General features: G+C 45.4%; 1 protein-coding gene across 1 annotated transcript in view; it reads left to right on the top strand.

The window, feature by feature from the left end:
• Positions 1-14: 14 nt before the first annotated feature.
• Positions 15-14,978, top strand: part of LOC149333781 (uncharacterized) — a 170,926-nt gene continuing 155,962 nt past the window's right edge. The window contains exons 1-4 of the mRNA XM_089557801.1: positions 15-20; positions 1,744-1,785; positions 6,351-6,398; positions 11,988-12,077. Coding sequence (XP_089413927.1) covers positions 15-20; positions 1,744-1,785; positions 6,351-6,398; positions 11,988-12,077 — 186 coding nt within the window. The remainder of the gene's footprint in view (positions 21-1,743; positions 1,786-6,350; positions 6,399-11,987; positions 12,078-14,978) is intronic.

Here is a 14,978-nt window from a genome sequence, read left to right as displayed (position 1 = left end):
GATAGCCCGTGTTCATGCTGGTAAGAGAACCTAATAGTAGTTCCCAAAGGTATGCAGAAAATGGGCCATTAGCGCTACCTCCCGAAACCTCTCTGCTTAGGATCGCGTGTGGCGTTTCCTTTCATTTTCTTCTTTTTTATTCAGCCTACCCCTACCACACGGGCACTTTCGATCATCATTGAGTCAATGATCATCGAACTCAATGCGGATCGACAGTTGTTAAACGGCTACTTTCAAGCGCAATCGAGCTCTATCCTGCTTGACTTGATGCCGATTCCTCAAGAATGCTTGAGGTTCCAAGTACAATCGAAAGCACTCTCGCTCTCTCTCTCTCACGAAGCTATAAAAATAAACACTAGCTAACAAAACAAAACTACAATTGTGGTTGTTGTAACTGATTAAAATGCACGACAACATTTTGAGGCACTATGCCTGCTAAAATAATTATAAATAATCTCGACACCACTCTCCAAGCTTCGCCGTCAGTGTAAACAAAGATGGCGTCCTCCTGCTCGTCGACGCGCCAACTGTGGAGCGAGCGCGAGGCAGCCGCTCTCATTGACTGCTGGCAAGACCGCCTCGATGATTTGTGGCGCCAGAAGAGAAATGCCATAGTCTACGCAGAAATCGCGGAGGCGTTGCGGACCGTCGGGTGCCATCGCACAGCAGCAGAGGTGCGCCACACGTCTGGCTACGGATTTGGCTACAGCTGCGCCCGACTGCATAGTGTTTCCGGACATCACCATGTTATGGCTGTTGGAGGAACATTTGGCGCCACCTGACACACATGAGGGAAACTTCTCAAGGAGCATTGAAAATGCCCGTGTAGCATCGTGCTCGAAAATCTCGATGAAGATCGGGTTCAATGAGGATCGAAAGTGCCCTTGTGACAGGGGTATAAGAGTTTATCGAGATGTGCTTATAGCAGAAAGTTGTCATTCTGATATTCATTGATTGCTAACGTCTTTAGGAGGTTTCTCCCACATTCCTGCTGAGCGTTGTCACCCTCGCGCGTCCACGAAGCACATGAGCCGCAGGAAAGGGGGCACAGGAGGGGGAAGGAGCACGGGTGCGGCGAGGACAGGTGCTGAGGGTGAGCGACTCAGCGGCACGGATAAGAGGCGCCAGAGTAGATAGCCACGCAGCCGCGTAGATACAGGGCGCCGCAGCTGAAGTGACGGAGCGGCGCTGTATGGTAGACAGCTCTGAAATGTCGGCATGGTATGAGTCGCGTTAAGAGCAGTGCCATAGATAACGCCGAATAACAACGCGTTAAAGATCGCACTCGTGGCGCGACCCGCAAGAGAAAGACAAGGGTGTGGGAGAGTTAACAAGAGAAAGGCGGAGCAGGAACCATGGTACAGCGCCCGAAGCCTACGCGAAAGCCGTCCTAAGGCTTCAGGGGTGCGGACTCGGGAAACGGTGGAAAAGCAGCAGTGCAGACGCCAAAACGCTTAAGCGGCAGCTCGGAACGCGGTGCGAAATTGTGAGAGACAGCGGCACCTGGATGTTCCGGCTCGCGGGGCTGAAGGCGCAATGAAAGCGAAAACTCAAATGCAAAGACCTACACTGGCGTGAACATAATCATCCCATATTTGTTGTTTTAGATTATGCTTCAGTGTTTCTTTCCTCGCTGCCTTTAAGGCGTAGCGCTAAGGCCAAAATTCTCTATATTTCATTGCCACTTTAATGCAGGGGTGCATTGTGCTTTTAAATGTTTTTGCGCTTTCTTTTTTGTTCCAGGGTAAAGACTCAAATGTCTTGAATGAGCCAAACGAAGATCCAGTAAGTGGCAAATTTTCTCAGACTACAGCTTTATCACTGCGTGAGACGCCAGATTTGAGCAGCAGCTGTATTGAGTGCTTTGCGAGTGCCGTGAAGCTGCGTGGTATTGGAGTTTGTTATCTAGTAACGCGATCGAAGGCGCGTTGGCGTATAGGTAGAGCAGGCGCCTGGCTCTTAAGATGCGTTAGTTAGATTTCCAGTGCTGCACTACCATTCACGAGTAATAAAAGAAGTGTGTAGGTGGGATTTTATCTGGCCGATCGGGGCTAACGGAGCCGACGACTAGTCAGATTACGCTAGTCAAACGTCAACCACGGCAAAAAGAGAATAATAACAATAAATGCAGAAACTGATTGCCTTCGATATTAGGCAGGAATGAACAGAGTTAAGGTATAAAGTAGTATTTGGTTTATGGGTTTATGGGGGTTTAACGTTCCAAAGTGGCTCAGGTTAAGAGGCATGCCGTAATGAAGGGCTCCGGAAATATCGGCCACCTTGGGTTCTTTAGGGTGCACTGCCATCGCAGAACACACAGGCCTCTAGAATTTCGCCCCCATCGAAATTCGACCGCAGCGGCTGGGATCGAACCCGTGTCTTTCAGGTCAGCAGTCGAGCGCCTTAACTACTGAGCCACCACGGCGGCGTAAGAAGTACAGGTAACCAAAAGTTAAATATTGTACTAGTAAGCACAAACCCTCGCGATTTCTTGCTTTTCTTATTTTTACTCTAGCCTTATACGTATCGCATCCCACTTTCAGTAAATTTAACACAAGTTGCCCTTGCAACAAGACCTTCGCTGTAGTGCTAGACGTTCTTATTGTGGGTGGCGGCTGGAGCACTTACCAGCAAATAAAAGGTATATATTCAATTACAGGTGGTAAATATGCCGGCTGCGAGGTTTGCGTTTTAACCTTTCGTTCTGTTTTAGTCATCGAAGCTTGGTACTTCCGTTTCCCGGCGTTTTCTTCCGGCATCACTCTATGGTTTTATTTGTTTCATGTTTAAAGTAGGCTCTTAGCGGTCTAGTTTCAACTCATAACTAACAGATGTTAGTGGCAGTTATATCTAGACTTCGTTTGCTACAATTGAAAAATAGCGTTACCTGGACCTAGTGGACTCTTTCGGTGAGAAATTTGATGACCTCAGAGGTGTGAAACGGCTGGCGCGCGCTCTGAAAGGCAAATCTCCGAGAGAAGCGACTTTTGGTTGTCAACATGGGAACTAAGGAGGAAACATTTCCCAGCCCAATTAATAAAACTCAGCTTTTCTACACTGCAATTTTCAATTTTACGTAAGGTCCTGGAAACTGCATTCCGTGCCCCATATGAAGACGTTGGTTAGCCTGTAAGCAGCCATGTTTTGTATGAAACGTGTTATGTGGAAGTTTAGGTTGTGCCGCCTAAGTCAGCACCGCACGTAGGGCACAAACGCTAAAGTTTGGGGCTTTAATTCTTTTTATTGCAATGTGTACTTGGACTGGAATCCGAACAGAAACGGGAAGAAACGTGTACGTAGTTGATCAATTTTAATTCCATGTTCGTGGTCCTGTGGAAAAGTACTGTACCTCTACCTGCGAATTCTCTCAACATCATTACGAAACGGACATGACTAAGGAGCAGAAATTTTGTTCCTTGGTGTACTTAATTATTTTGTGTTGGTAAATTTTTGAGGCCGTTCGATTTTTAAGCTGACACGGAATGCAGGCTTCTTGTGTTGGAGTGTTTGTAACACCAGGTAAGACTCAATTCACAGCACTACCACAAAGTAAATAAGTTCACCCAGGAATGAAATTTCTGCTCCTTAATCACGTAATGCTTTGAGTATCAGCTGTTATACAGGCAGTAAAAATGTTATTCGCATTTCTGCTTATAGAGACATAGGAATGGTCTTCGGAACACAAGTATGAAATCAAGGTGAAATTGTTAGATGCCCAAGATGCAGGAGGCCTCCTGAATGATGAACACATGGTTAACCGAACCCTAACAGCATAAAAGTCGAAACATAATGTGGTCGCAACACTACATTGAAAAGTAATGGATCAGCTTTCAATTTTGCGCTACATTTTATGTACATTGTAAAATTTTTTGAAAAAAAAAACATTTTCTGGCAGATGGCTGTACAGTTGTTTTCTGTTTTTCAGTTCTTGGTTTTTTTAACAGAGCACTTTTTAGTATTTACTGAAATTTATTGAAATTTATCATTTACTGCAGAATTATTGTCCAATTCGTGGCAAGTTCTGTTTCATGTTGGTTGTTCATTTATTTTAATGTTTTTATTTCATCTGAAGTCATGGTTTCTGTGCAGGCATTTAAAGAAAGTCGACATTAAATTACAAATCTCATCTTTGGGTCGTTCACACTGATGAAAGTGTGAGAATGGCCAAAGGATGACTATTAGAGCTGGGAGTTGCCATTCTGGCTCATGAATAAGTTGAATATACGGCAATTTCCTCACTGGCGTCCCAGAACCCTCCTCGCAGCGCCGCCCCTCCTCCTCCTGTTTTTCTCCCTTCTCCTCTTTTTTTCTTTCACGGCTGTTGCGCTCTTCGGTCTATTCGTCCGGCGAGTCTGCCTCCGCGCACCGCCGCCGCGAATCTGCGCGTTTTCTGGACCACGCGGTCTGTTTTGGTTGGTAACAACTTTATTCATAGTCCTGCAGAGCTTTCGCCGACGGGGCCTTAGGTCTCCCACGTGGGGACGTCGAGGCGCTGCCTCGCCGTCGCCTCGCGGCCTGCTGGACGGCCCAGAGTTGGTCCCCGAGGCTGGGGCTGCGCAAGGCAGCGGCCAACCGCGGCGGGATTTAATATTTTTCATGTTTTATAGTTTAATTTCTTTATTATTTTGTTTCTTTTCATATTTGCATTTTTTTATTTGTTTTCTTTCACTCACGAAAGCCGTGCGTTCACTATATGTGCCTTTTCTCTAATATTTTTCGTGTTTTATGATCTAATTTCTTATATTTTTGTTTCTTTTCATACTCGCAATTTTTTCATTTGTTTTATTTCACTCACGAAACCCGCGCGCTCACTAGATCTGCCTTTACTCTTGCTCAAACCGTGTTCGTTGCGCAATGGCAGCGACTACCTTTGAAGTGCCAAACGCCCTGGTTCGATTCCCAGTCTCAATAAAGTGTTTTTTTTTTCTTCGCCGGAACTCGAACGCACTGGCTAGCATTCCCTGCTCACGACAGTATGAGGCATTAAAGGATTTCGCCTTAATAGAGCGATTCTGCTCGTATTTTCTTTCACAGCTGTTCTGCTCCTGGCGAGCTTCTAGGGCGGCCGGCTCGCGCACTACCTGGTCTTCTTCCGTGATGTTCTCTCGTATTACCGAGACAAACGAAGGGAATACGCAGCCCCCGCTCCGTCCCTCACCATAGCGCAGGCTGCACATTGGCGACAACTACAAACCCGGACTGCTCTAATACCCAATACTGCTGCATGCCCGATACCCAGACCAATTCTCGTCATCATGCAAACTTTTGCGGAAAACCAGGCGCCCCTACGATTTACATCATTGGCAATAAACGTTTCCGCCACCACCTACGTGTTCATGCGTCAGCACATTGAGAGGCGCGCTGACCAGGCCGCGGTCCAGAAGACGCGCAGATTCGCGGCGGCCGTGCGCGGAGGCAGACTCGCCGGAGGAATAGACCGAAGAGCGCAAAAGCCGTGAAAGAAAAAAAGAGGAGAACGGAGAAAAACAGGAGGAGGAGGGGCGGCGCTGCGAGGAGGGTTCTGGGACGCCAGCGAGGAAATTGCCGAATATACTTACCAGGTTACCATAATTCGCTGCTCGAGGGCAATTGCCTGCATCTAATTTGACAATATGTAAATTTGAAATATATACACAAAACAATGATTTTGTTTGGTACAGCATTGGCTGAGAACCGAAGGCGAAACATTTTGATATGAAAGAACACTTTATCCAAAGAAAGCTGAAAACATGCAACCATGAGAATTAAATAGTATACTTCGAAACTATTTCTGAGCAGCACAGTTATCTCTGCAATAATAAAACACTTATGGCTTGAGCAAAAAATGTGCTGTTCTAGAAAGGGTAACACAAACCAAAAATGGAAAAGTCGAAGTCCTTCAGTGCAGTTATCAGCGCCGCAACCCATGGTGCCAGGCAGTGTTCCGCCGCTCCTTTCCTCCTTCGTGCCTCTTTCAGGATTAATAGCTGCAATAATCCTGAAACAAAGAGCCACAAGTTAACAGTAACGACGAGAGACAAGAAGTAGAATCTTATTTTTTATAGTTGAAAGGCAAAAATACATAAGTTGCACACTTGCACAACCACTCCAAGAAGCGCAAAACAAATTCAGATGTGTTAAGAAATCGGGTCTAATGTATGATCCTCGATATTCTGCGTGGTTAAAGCTAAGGAAAAAAAAACTACTCTTACCGGTTCCCACCCAGAAATAAAACTCTAGCTTTATGAGGTGTCACTTTTGTGCTGAAATCTCCTTGGCAAGCTCCACATAACATTCAAGCAGCAAGCAAGACTTGCATGACTTTAGCGCATGCAATAAGTACAGCCATTTTTTCTCGTATTTCTTTTCAGAGAACTAGAGAGGTGAAAGTTGCTGGGGAGACAGTGTTCATGGACCTTGTGAGTATATTATCCCTTAAAATGCGTTTATGCGTATGCCTGCAGCTATGGTTGAACCGGTGTAAAGTTTGGGCCTGTACTTCGTAAAGAATTTTGTTCACGATCCATTAACATTTTTCCATTGGCCCTCCTCTCCCTTCCTGCCAGAGCCGTCTCGGGACTTGCCCCGTGTGAGCCCCAATGCCATAGCAATTTGGTTATCTGTAGAACAAAAAGACGCATCATGAAAAGGATCGTTTCAGAACTCAAACTTTGCTACTGCATGTATGATTATCTTAGGCACAATAATTACAAAGGCATTTGTTTTACTTGGAGAACACAGAGGGCTCGCTAGTCTCTGAAATATCATGAAAAGAGTATTGCTGAAATAGTCAAATTACGATGGCAGGAACTGCGAACACACGGGCAGCGATCTTGGGCTCGTCGCTACTGTCTTTGTCATTTCTTCGCCTTCGCGCTGTTATATGACACTCTTTTACCAGTGTGTCGAAACTTGCTCCCTACTGTATAGATATTAATGCAACAGCATTCATTTATTTATTTATTTACACATACCCTGCTTGGTCATTGAGACCAAGCAGGGGGGCAACATTCAAAAAGCAAAAATAATATCAAACACTACCCAAATCCAGCGTTCCGGCAACAAACAAAGAAGAAAACCAAACAGAGGGCAATGATATTGTTAAGTTTACACATACAATGCCTTTCTTGAGGATTGACAGAAGCCAACAGCCACAGAAACCAAGGGGCACAGGGGATTTTTTTTTGTTTGATTAATTTATTTATTTTGTGGTGTTGATCAATTTAGCTTATTACTTAATATGTCATTAAGTAATATACTAAATTGATCAACACCACAAAATAAATAAATTAATCAAACAAAAAAAATCTCCTGTGTCCCTTGGTTTCTGTGGCTGTTGGCTTCTGTCATATTTACAACGAGTCCCTCATTCCCCTTCCTTGTTTGCTTAATTGCTTAGCGAGGGCCTCGATTCTGGCAGACTTGATGCCATAGGAAGCATAAGAGGGTTCTCATACAGCTTCCACCCTCTCCGTTCGATGACGTTCTACGTCACACCTCTGCGGTAAATCAGGACGTTCTACGTTCGCCGCTTATGAACGTGGGTGGCGCTGATGAAAACTCTCAAGGTTAGGTTACTAGTAAACATAAATACCCCCGAAAGCAGAAGGTTTGACAGCCGTCGCCGTAGCTCAGAGGTAGAGCACCGGACGCGTAATTCGGAGGTCGTGGGTTCGGATCCCACCGGCGGCATGTGGTTGTTTTTTCTTCTGCTTTTCTAATCAATTAGCTTTAAGCGATGACATATTAAGTAATATGCTAAATTGATCAACACCACAAAATAAATAAATTAATCAAACAAAAAAATCCCCTGTGCCCCTTGGTTTCTGTGGCTGTTGGCTTCTGTCATATTTACAACGAGTCCCTCATTCCCCTTCCTTGTTTGCTTACTTTCTTGAGGATTGTTGTCTCTGAAACAATTTATGCCTTCTCTAATACAAAACTCTCTGATTGGTTGAGAGGTCACGTTACCTTGTGGCGTCATCATAACGTGCTCACCTGACTGTAACCGAACTGCTCACTGTTTACAAATTCAATGCAGTTACAAGTCTGGTGGCTGTATTTGAAACAGCCACCTGCCGCGCCATTGACGCATCGCTTAATCAGCACCACTGCATCATTTGTTCTACAAGGACTCTCTGAGATTTATGAATACAGTAAGAGGGTCGTGAGGTCAAGAACGTCAAGTGACCACCAGTGGACTAATCATAGGGCAGCACCAGATTAAAAAATCTAAGCACCCTCAAAATTTTACAAAGGACCCCTGCAATTTTGGAACTATGCCCACCCTAGAAAATGGATTAAAGTGGAGTACAGGGAATTAGTCGGTGGGTTATGGCGGCTTGGTTGGAATAGTATAATCCCATATGACAATCCAATGGAAGGTACTTGAACATTCTATAAGGTAACGACTCATGCACACCATGTGTGTGCAATCGAACCCTTTCCAACCGGAGTTCTGTCAGGAAAATCAAGTGAACATTAGACACTCATTATAGGCACCAAGCAGGCAACCTAGATGCAGTTGCGTTTTCTTTAAGAAACTGGGTAAAGAGGCCCCGAAGTTTTTAACTGTTCCCTGTTTTTGATTCCTGTCGGCTTGTTTTCCCACGTGTTTCTACATAATTCTCACGTGTGAGTTCACGAGTGAAAAAGAAGAGAATAACCTCTACGTTTCCACGGAATGATATGCTGAAGGCACGTGAAACTGATATCCGTGACAACATAATGGACTTTCTTCAGGATCGTTCTTGAAGCATCCACAATCAACCGCCCAACTCTTGAGATATGGGCGAAGCTGCGAAATCTATTGCTTCTATACCGCTGCAATAGCATTAGAGCCGTGCTTTAGGCTAAGTGAATGGTTTTTTTCTCACAGTTTTGGGGAAGCCGGGTGCAGTAAACATTCAAGCCTTATTGGGGTATGGGGGTGGGGAAGGGTGGGGGGATGGCTCAGGGAGGCGTGGGGCATGGTGGATTATCCATTTACGCAGTAAAAGGTGATAGCGAGATCGGAGGGAGCTGGAGTAGTCGGAAATTTTAATGCCAGTTGAAGTCTTTAATAGCACTGGGTACGTATTTTGGGTAGGGGTTAGAACTGTGTGGAAGGTGCGCGTCACCTGCGCCTCCCACTTGCGACAGTGCGCCGCGTTCATACATCCTTAGACTCTACAGGTGCGGAGAAAAGCAAAGGGTGCAGGCTATTGCCCCGTAATACTTTTCACGCGTTGCCTTATTGAAGTTGTCAGCCATGTCGTGTTCATGCTGGTAGGGGACGCCAGTGTGCTTTCTCATGTATAAACAATATTTCTTGATTTCACTCAACAAAGACATGATTACACGCAGAACGGAATCCCACGCTCTGTTTACTTCGGTCCGCACCTGTACATAAAGACGGGTGAGGGAGTGCGGCGCTGAGTGGTCTGGAGTAACCGGATGCGCTGAACACTCAGCAGGTACAGAGACCATGGTTAGGGTTGGGGGGGATTTTATGGCTCATAAGTGTGAGTTGCGCCCTATGACCACCTGGCGGTTGGTCAGGGTGGCTTTCCAGGTTGTGTGATATAGGGATGCAAGTGTTTAGGGGCGGAGACGATGACGACGACCACGACGCGATCTCGCAGACCATACAGCAATTACTGTAAAAAAAAGATGAAGTTGAGATGCAAAGCGGCTGTGCCGATTGACGACACAACTAACAATTATAAGTGTTCACGATGGAAGCCAAAAGTCACCGCAACCAAGGAGCATAAGGGATGTTTTTTTTTTCGTTTAACTTTTCGTTTTCATGAACGGCAGATTAATAAAATCAGAAGAAAAAAACAACCACATGAAGCCGGTGGGATCTAAACTCACTACCTGCGAATATCACCTCCGGTGCTCTACCAACTGCACCACGGCGACGGTTGTGCAATGTTCTGCTTTCGGGTGTATTTATGCTTAGTGTAACCGAAGCTTGATAATGTTCACCAGGATATCTTCACCCATAGCGGCGGACGTAGTACGTCCTGTAGTACCACGGGTGCAACGTAGGAATGCAGTCGAACGGTGAGGGCGGAAGCTGTGCGAGTACCCTCTTATGCTACGATGGAATCTTATGGCTGCCTATGCCGTCATGTATGTCATAACTAGCACCTCTCCCCACTCCCTTGTCTTAAAATACATGTTGTGTTTTATGGCACATAAACAACTGAGGCTGTCATGCACCAAAGGCAATGTTTAAGAAGGTTTATAACGCCCAGAAGCTGAACTCACTGACTGAAGGATTCGTTCACAATTAATCACTTAGTAAACGACCTGTAGTACGGCTTTAAAGGCATATACTAATATTAACATCGACAAGTACAGTACAGAAACGACAGCGCAAAATTCAGTTAGATGTAGCTTATAACTGCCTTTATGAGAAGGTCCTCGTCTTAATATGCAGGACAATTCCGGCAGAAAATTAAAAAATTAAAAACACACTGACAGGGCGACCACTAAACTTGTTGTGAGAAAGCTGCGACACTAGTTGGATTTAATCTGGACGGGATCTTTGAGCTGTTATTAAACAAATTAGGCGCTTTTACTCTACTGAATACTTTTATTCCAAGCAGCTGCTTCAAACATGTCACGTAATTCTTCTGCAGGGTTGAAGGTGGGAGGAGGTGGGTGGGTTACTCTTAACGCGATAGCGTTGGAGTCCCCGTTACGCAGAAAATCCTGCGTCGGCGTCGTGAGCGAGAAATCATGGGCATGGCTCCGCCAGGTGGTCCCCAGAGAGCAACCTAGGAGGGAGGTGGGCCACCTAGGTCACGTGACTGCGCACCGTGGCAGTTGTCAGTTAAATAAGTTATTGGTCGCTTGGCAAGAGCAACTGGGGCCGCCCAAGGCCCGGAACTGGGAGCACCTGCCATCGTAGGGCAGTAGTGCATCGCTTCACCGCTGCACCACTGCGCCAGGAGGGTTATTAGGACTCCCATGAATCTGTGAATGTAAAGTAGAGAATGGACTATTCTGCTCGTATGGGACTTAACCCATTGCGCTATCACGTCATAGGCTTAAGGCGAGGCTTAAGTGGCTAAGTGTCTTAAGTGTTAAGCTTAGTTTCTTTCAGTCTGTATCCCACTGCCTGAGCATAGGGAAAAATTGATTTTCTTTTCCATCTCCATCTGCGCCGATTATTTTGTTGCTCTTCTTTATGATTGTTTTCAATGCCACTTTGGCCGGCGCCGTTTACAAGGGGGCTCGGTTTCTTGAGGGCTCCGACCGGTCAGCCTCCAAACTCAGGCTTTCCGTACAGCCTTGTTAAAGCACAGTGCAGCTATATTCCGTTTTATCAGCCTAGAATGTGAGCCTCAGCAAAGAATTGCTTTTTTTTGTCTTTGTTCTGTGTCCCCAGCCAGCTGATATATCTTTTACGCCAGCTGATTTACGCAATTATTGTCAGATTTTGGTTTTTGGTGTGGTTAAGGCTATCCGCTGAGATGTGAGACAGATGCTGCGCCATTTCCTTCCTCAAAAACCAATTTTCTGATTTAGTTGAGAGGGTGGAGGGAGCAGAGGTGAGAAGCTTGTTGTGTTTCTTGGCTGCCTGCGACTGCACTGTTTTCGATCGCTTCCTCCCTTCCACCATAGTTGGAGGAACGATTAGGCAGCCGCCTTGAAGTCCCTACTTAAAGTTTCCATGTGACGAGTACCATGATTAATTGTTTGCATACTGCTTATATGGAGTCATTATGGAGCACATGGAGTCAATATGAAGAATATGCAAAGCACGTAGGTTAACTTAAGGACTCGATCTGACGTCATGTCCGCTATATAGAAATCATTCGGGAACTATATGGAAAGTTTACGACAAAGAACATGGATTTCCATATATTTTTTCATGACGTATGGACTCCATATTCCCGTTATTCACGAGGTGGGGTTCATATGGAACGTTTCAGTATAGATGCCACACTTCCCGCGCGTTTGCTTTCCTCAAAGCCATCTCTACTCCTCTCCCTTTTTCTTCTTTTTTTACTCAGTACGTCGCAGAAGACGGGCTTGGCTGCACATCAGCAAGTTACTTACGGGATGCGCAAGGGGTCATCGCAGTCTACGACGTCACCGATGCAGTGCGTATGCGGCTAACATGTCAATCAAAAACGACCCCAATATTTCTCGCCGCCGCAGTCCACTGCTCTGTGCAGTTTGTGCATGACTGCAGGAAAACTAGATAATGCGTACGAGGCAGCGAGTTCGCTTACCGATACCTTCTATGCCGCTCACTGCAGTCATCAGCAAATGTTTGCTGTGGAGGTGCATACCTGACAGGTCAGAATTGAATTCAGTGCACGCAATTATCACCATCAGCCTGACTATCCCCACCGCAGGGCAAAGGCCTCTCCCATGTCTCTCCAATTAACCCTGTCCTTCGCCAGTTGCGGCCACCGTATCCCCGCAAACTTCTTAATCTCATCCGCCCATCTAACTTTCTGCCGCCCCCTGCTACGCTTGCCTTTTCTTGGAATCCACTCCGTTACCCTTAACGACCAGTGGTTATCTTGCCTTCGCATTACATGCTCTGCCCAAGCCCACTTCTTCCGCTTGATTTCGACTAGGATGTCATTGACCCGCGTTTGTTCTCTCACCCACTCCGCGCGCTTCCGATCTCTTAACGTGACACCTACCATTTTTCTTTCCATAACTCGCTGCGCTGTCCTTAACTTTTAAGCTGAACACTCTTTGTTAGCCTCCACGTTTCTGCCCCATAGGTGAGTACCGGTAAGATATAGCTGTTGTATGCTTTTCTCTTGAGAGATAATGGTAAACTGCCATTAATAACCTGAGAGAACCTGCCATATGCGCTCCACCCCATTCTTATTGTTCTAGTTATTTCCCTCTCATGATCCGGATCAGCTGTCACTACCTGCCCTTAAAAGACATATTCTCTTACTACTTCCAGCACCTCGCCACCAACTGCAAACTGCTGTTCTTTTGTTAGACTGTTGAATATTACTTTGGTGTTTGGACCACACGCGTTTGTGCCTCGAGAAGGTCCATCACTAGTATTGCATTGACTCGGTTAACCATCATTATCATGGCACCGTTGTCTAAGAACGGCGACAGTCAAGGTCGCATGAATGGAGAAAGTGATAAAGTAGCGACGCCTTCCGAGTCACTTCAGCCTAAAACAGGCTAGGGCTGTTGCTATAGAGCGAGAACACTACTGCTCCCGTTCTTTGAGGTCATGTCGGTATGAAAAATGAGCTTGTGACGTACTGGAGCGCCAAATAAAAAGAACAAAATAGTCTACCCGTTCTTCAAAGTCAGGTCGATATGCAAGAGGACGTTGGGAGGCAGTGTAGCGCAAAATAAAAATAATAAAGCAAGAATGAAAACGACAATAAAATTAAAGAATGAAATGAAATAAAATAAAAAGATAAAAATAAAAAGAGAAACAAATACAAAACAAGTAAAATAAATAAAAACTAGGTACTAAAAATAACTTGAAAGAAAAGAAAGTAGAACAAAAAGTAAACTGATAAACAAAAATAGAACAAAACTAAAAATAAAAAAATTGACTGAGAACAGCTTTCGCTTTGCGTTGAGGTTCGGCAGAGTTGCGACCAACCTGCGTTAATTTTTTTCTGCATGTGGTCATAAACTCTCCTCTAGATTTGCCATGAAACGTGCGGCGTGTTGCACGAGATATTATCCGCTCTTTTATCAGCTCTATCATGCTGGGATGCAAAGAACATGCCACACTTTCTTTATGTGCCCATACCAAGGGAAGGACTGGTAAATCTGGGCGACTACACAACTGAGGCTTGTTGCCTTAACTTGGCCTGGAAATAATACGCAGAAATGCAAAGAACATGCCACACTTTCTTTATGTGCCCATACTAAGGGAAGGACTGGTAAATCTGGGCGACTACACAACTGAGGCTTGTTGCCTTAACTTGGCCTGGAAATAATACGCAGAAATGCAAAGAACATGCCACACTTTCTTTATGTGCCCATACCAAGGGAAGGACTGGTAAATCTGGGCGACTACACAACTGAGGCTTGTTGCCTTAACTTGGCCTGGAAATAATACGCAGAAATGCAAAGAACATGCCACACTTTCTTTATGTGCCCATACCAAGGGAAGGACTGGTAAATCTGGGCGACTACACAACTGAGGCTTGTTGCCTTAACTTGGCCTGGAAATAATACGCAGAAATGCAAAGAACATGCCACACTTTCTTTATGTGCCCATACTAAGGGAAGGACTGGTAAATCTGGGCGACTACACAACTGAGGCTTGTTGCCTTAACTTGGCCTGGAAATAATACGCAGAAATGCAAAGAACATGCCACACTTTCTTTATGTGCCCATACCAAGGGAAGGACTGGTAAATCTGGGCGACTACACAACTGAGGCTTGTTGCCTTAACTTGGCCTGGAAATAATACGCAGAAATGCAAAGAACATGCCACACTTTCTTTATGTGCCCATACCAAGGGAAGGACTGGTAAATCTGGGCGACTACACAACTGAGGCTTGTTGCCTTAACTTGGCCTGGAAATAATACGCAGAAATGCAAAGAACATGCCACACTTTCTTTATGTGCCCATACTAAGGGAAGGACTGGTAAATCTGGGCGACTACACAACTGAGGCTTGTTGCCTTAACTTGGCCTGGAAATAATACGCAGAAATGCAAACAACATGCCACACTTTCTTTATGTGCCCATACCAAGGGAAGGACTGGTAAATCTGGGCGACTACACAACTGAGGCTTGTTGCCTTAACTTGGCCTGGAAATAATACGCAGAAATGCAAAGAACATGCCACACTTTCTTTATGTGCCCATACCAAGGGAAGGACTGGTAAATCTGGGCGACTACACAACTGAGGCTTGTTGCCTTAACTTGGCCTGGAAATAATACGCAGAAATGCAAAGAACATGCCACACTTTCTTTATGTGCCCATACTAAGGGAAGGACTGGTAAATCTGGGCGACTACACAACTGAGGCTTGTTGCCTTAACTTG

Source organism: Amblyomma mixtum, chromosome 8 (assembly GCF_055824585.1).
Source record: "Amblyomma mixtum isolate Tamu chromosome 8, ASM5582458v1, whole genome shotgun sequence".
In the NCBI taxonomy this organism is placed as follows: Eukaryota; Metazoa; Arthropoda; class Arachnida; order Ixodida; family Ixodidae; genus Amblyomma; species Amblyomma mixtum.
This window is presented reverse-complemented; position numbering and strand designations above follow the sequence as displayed.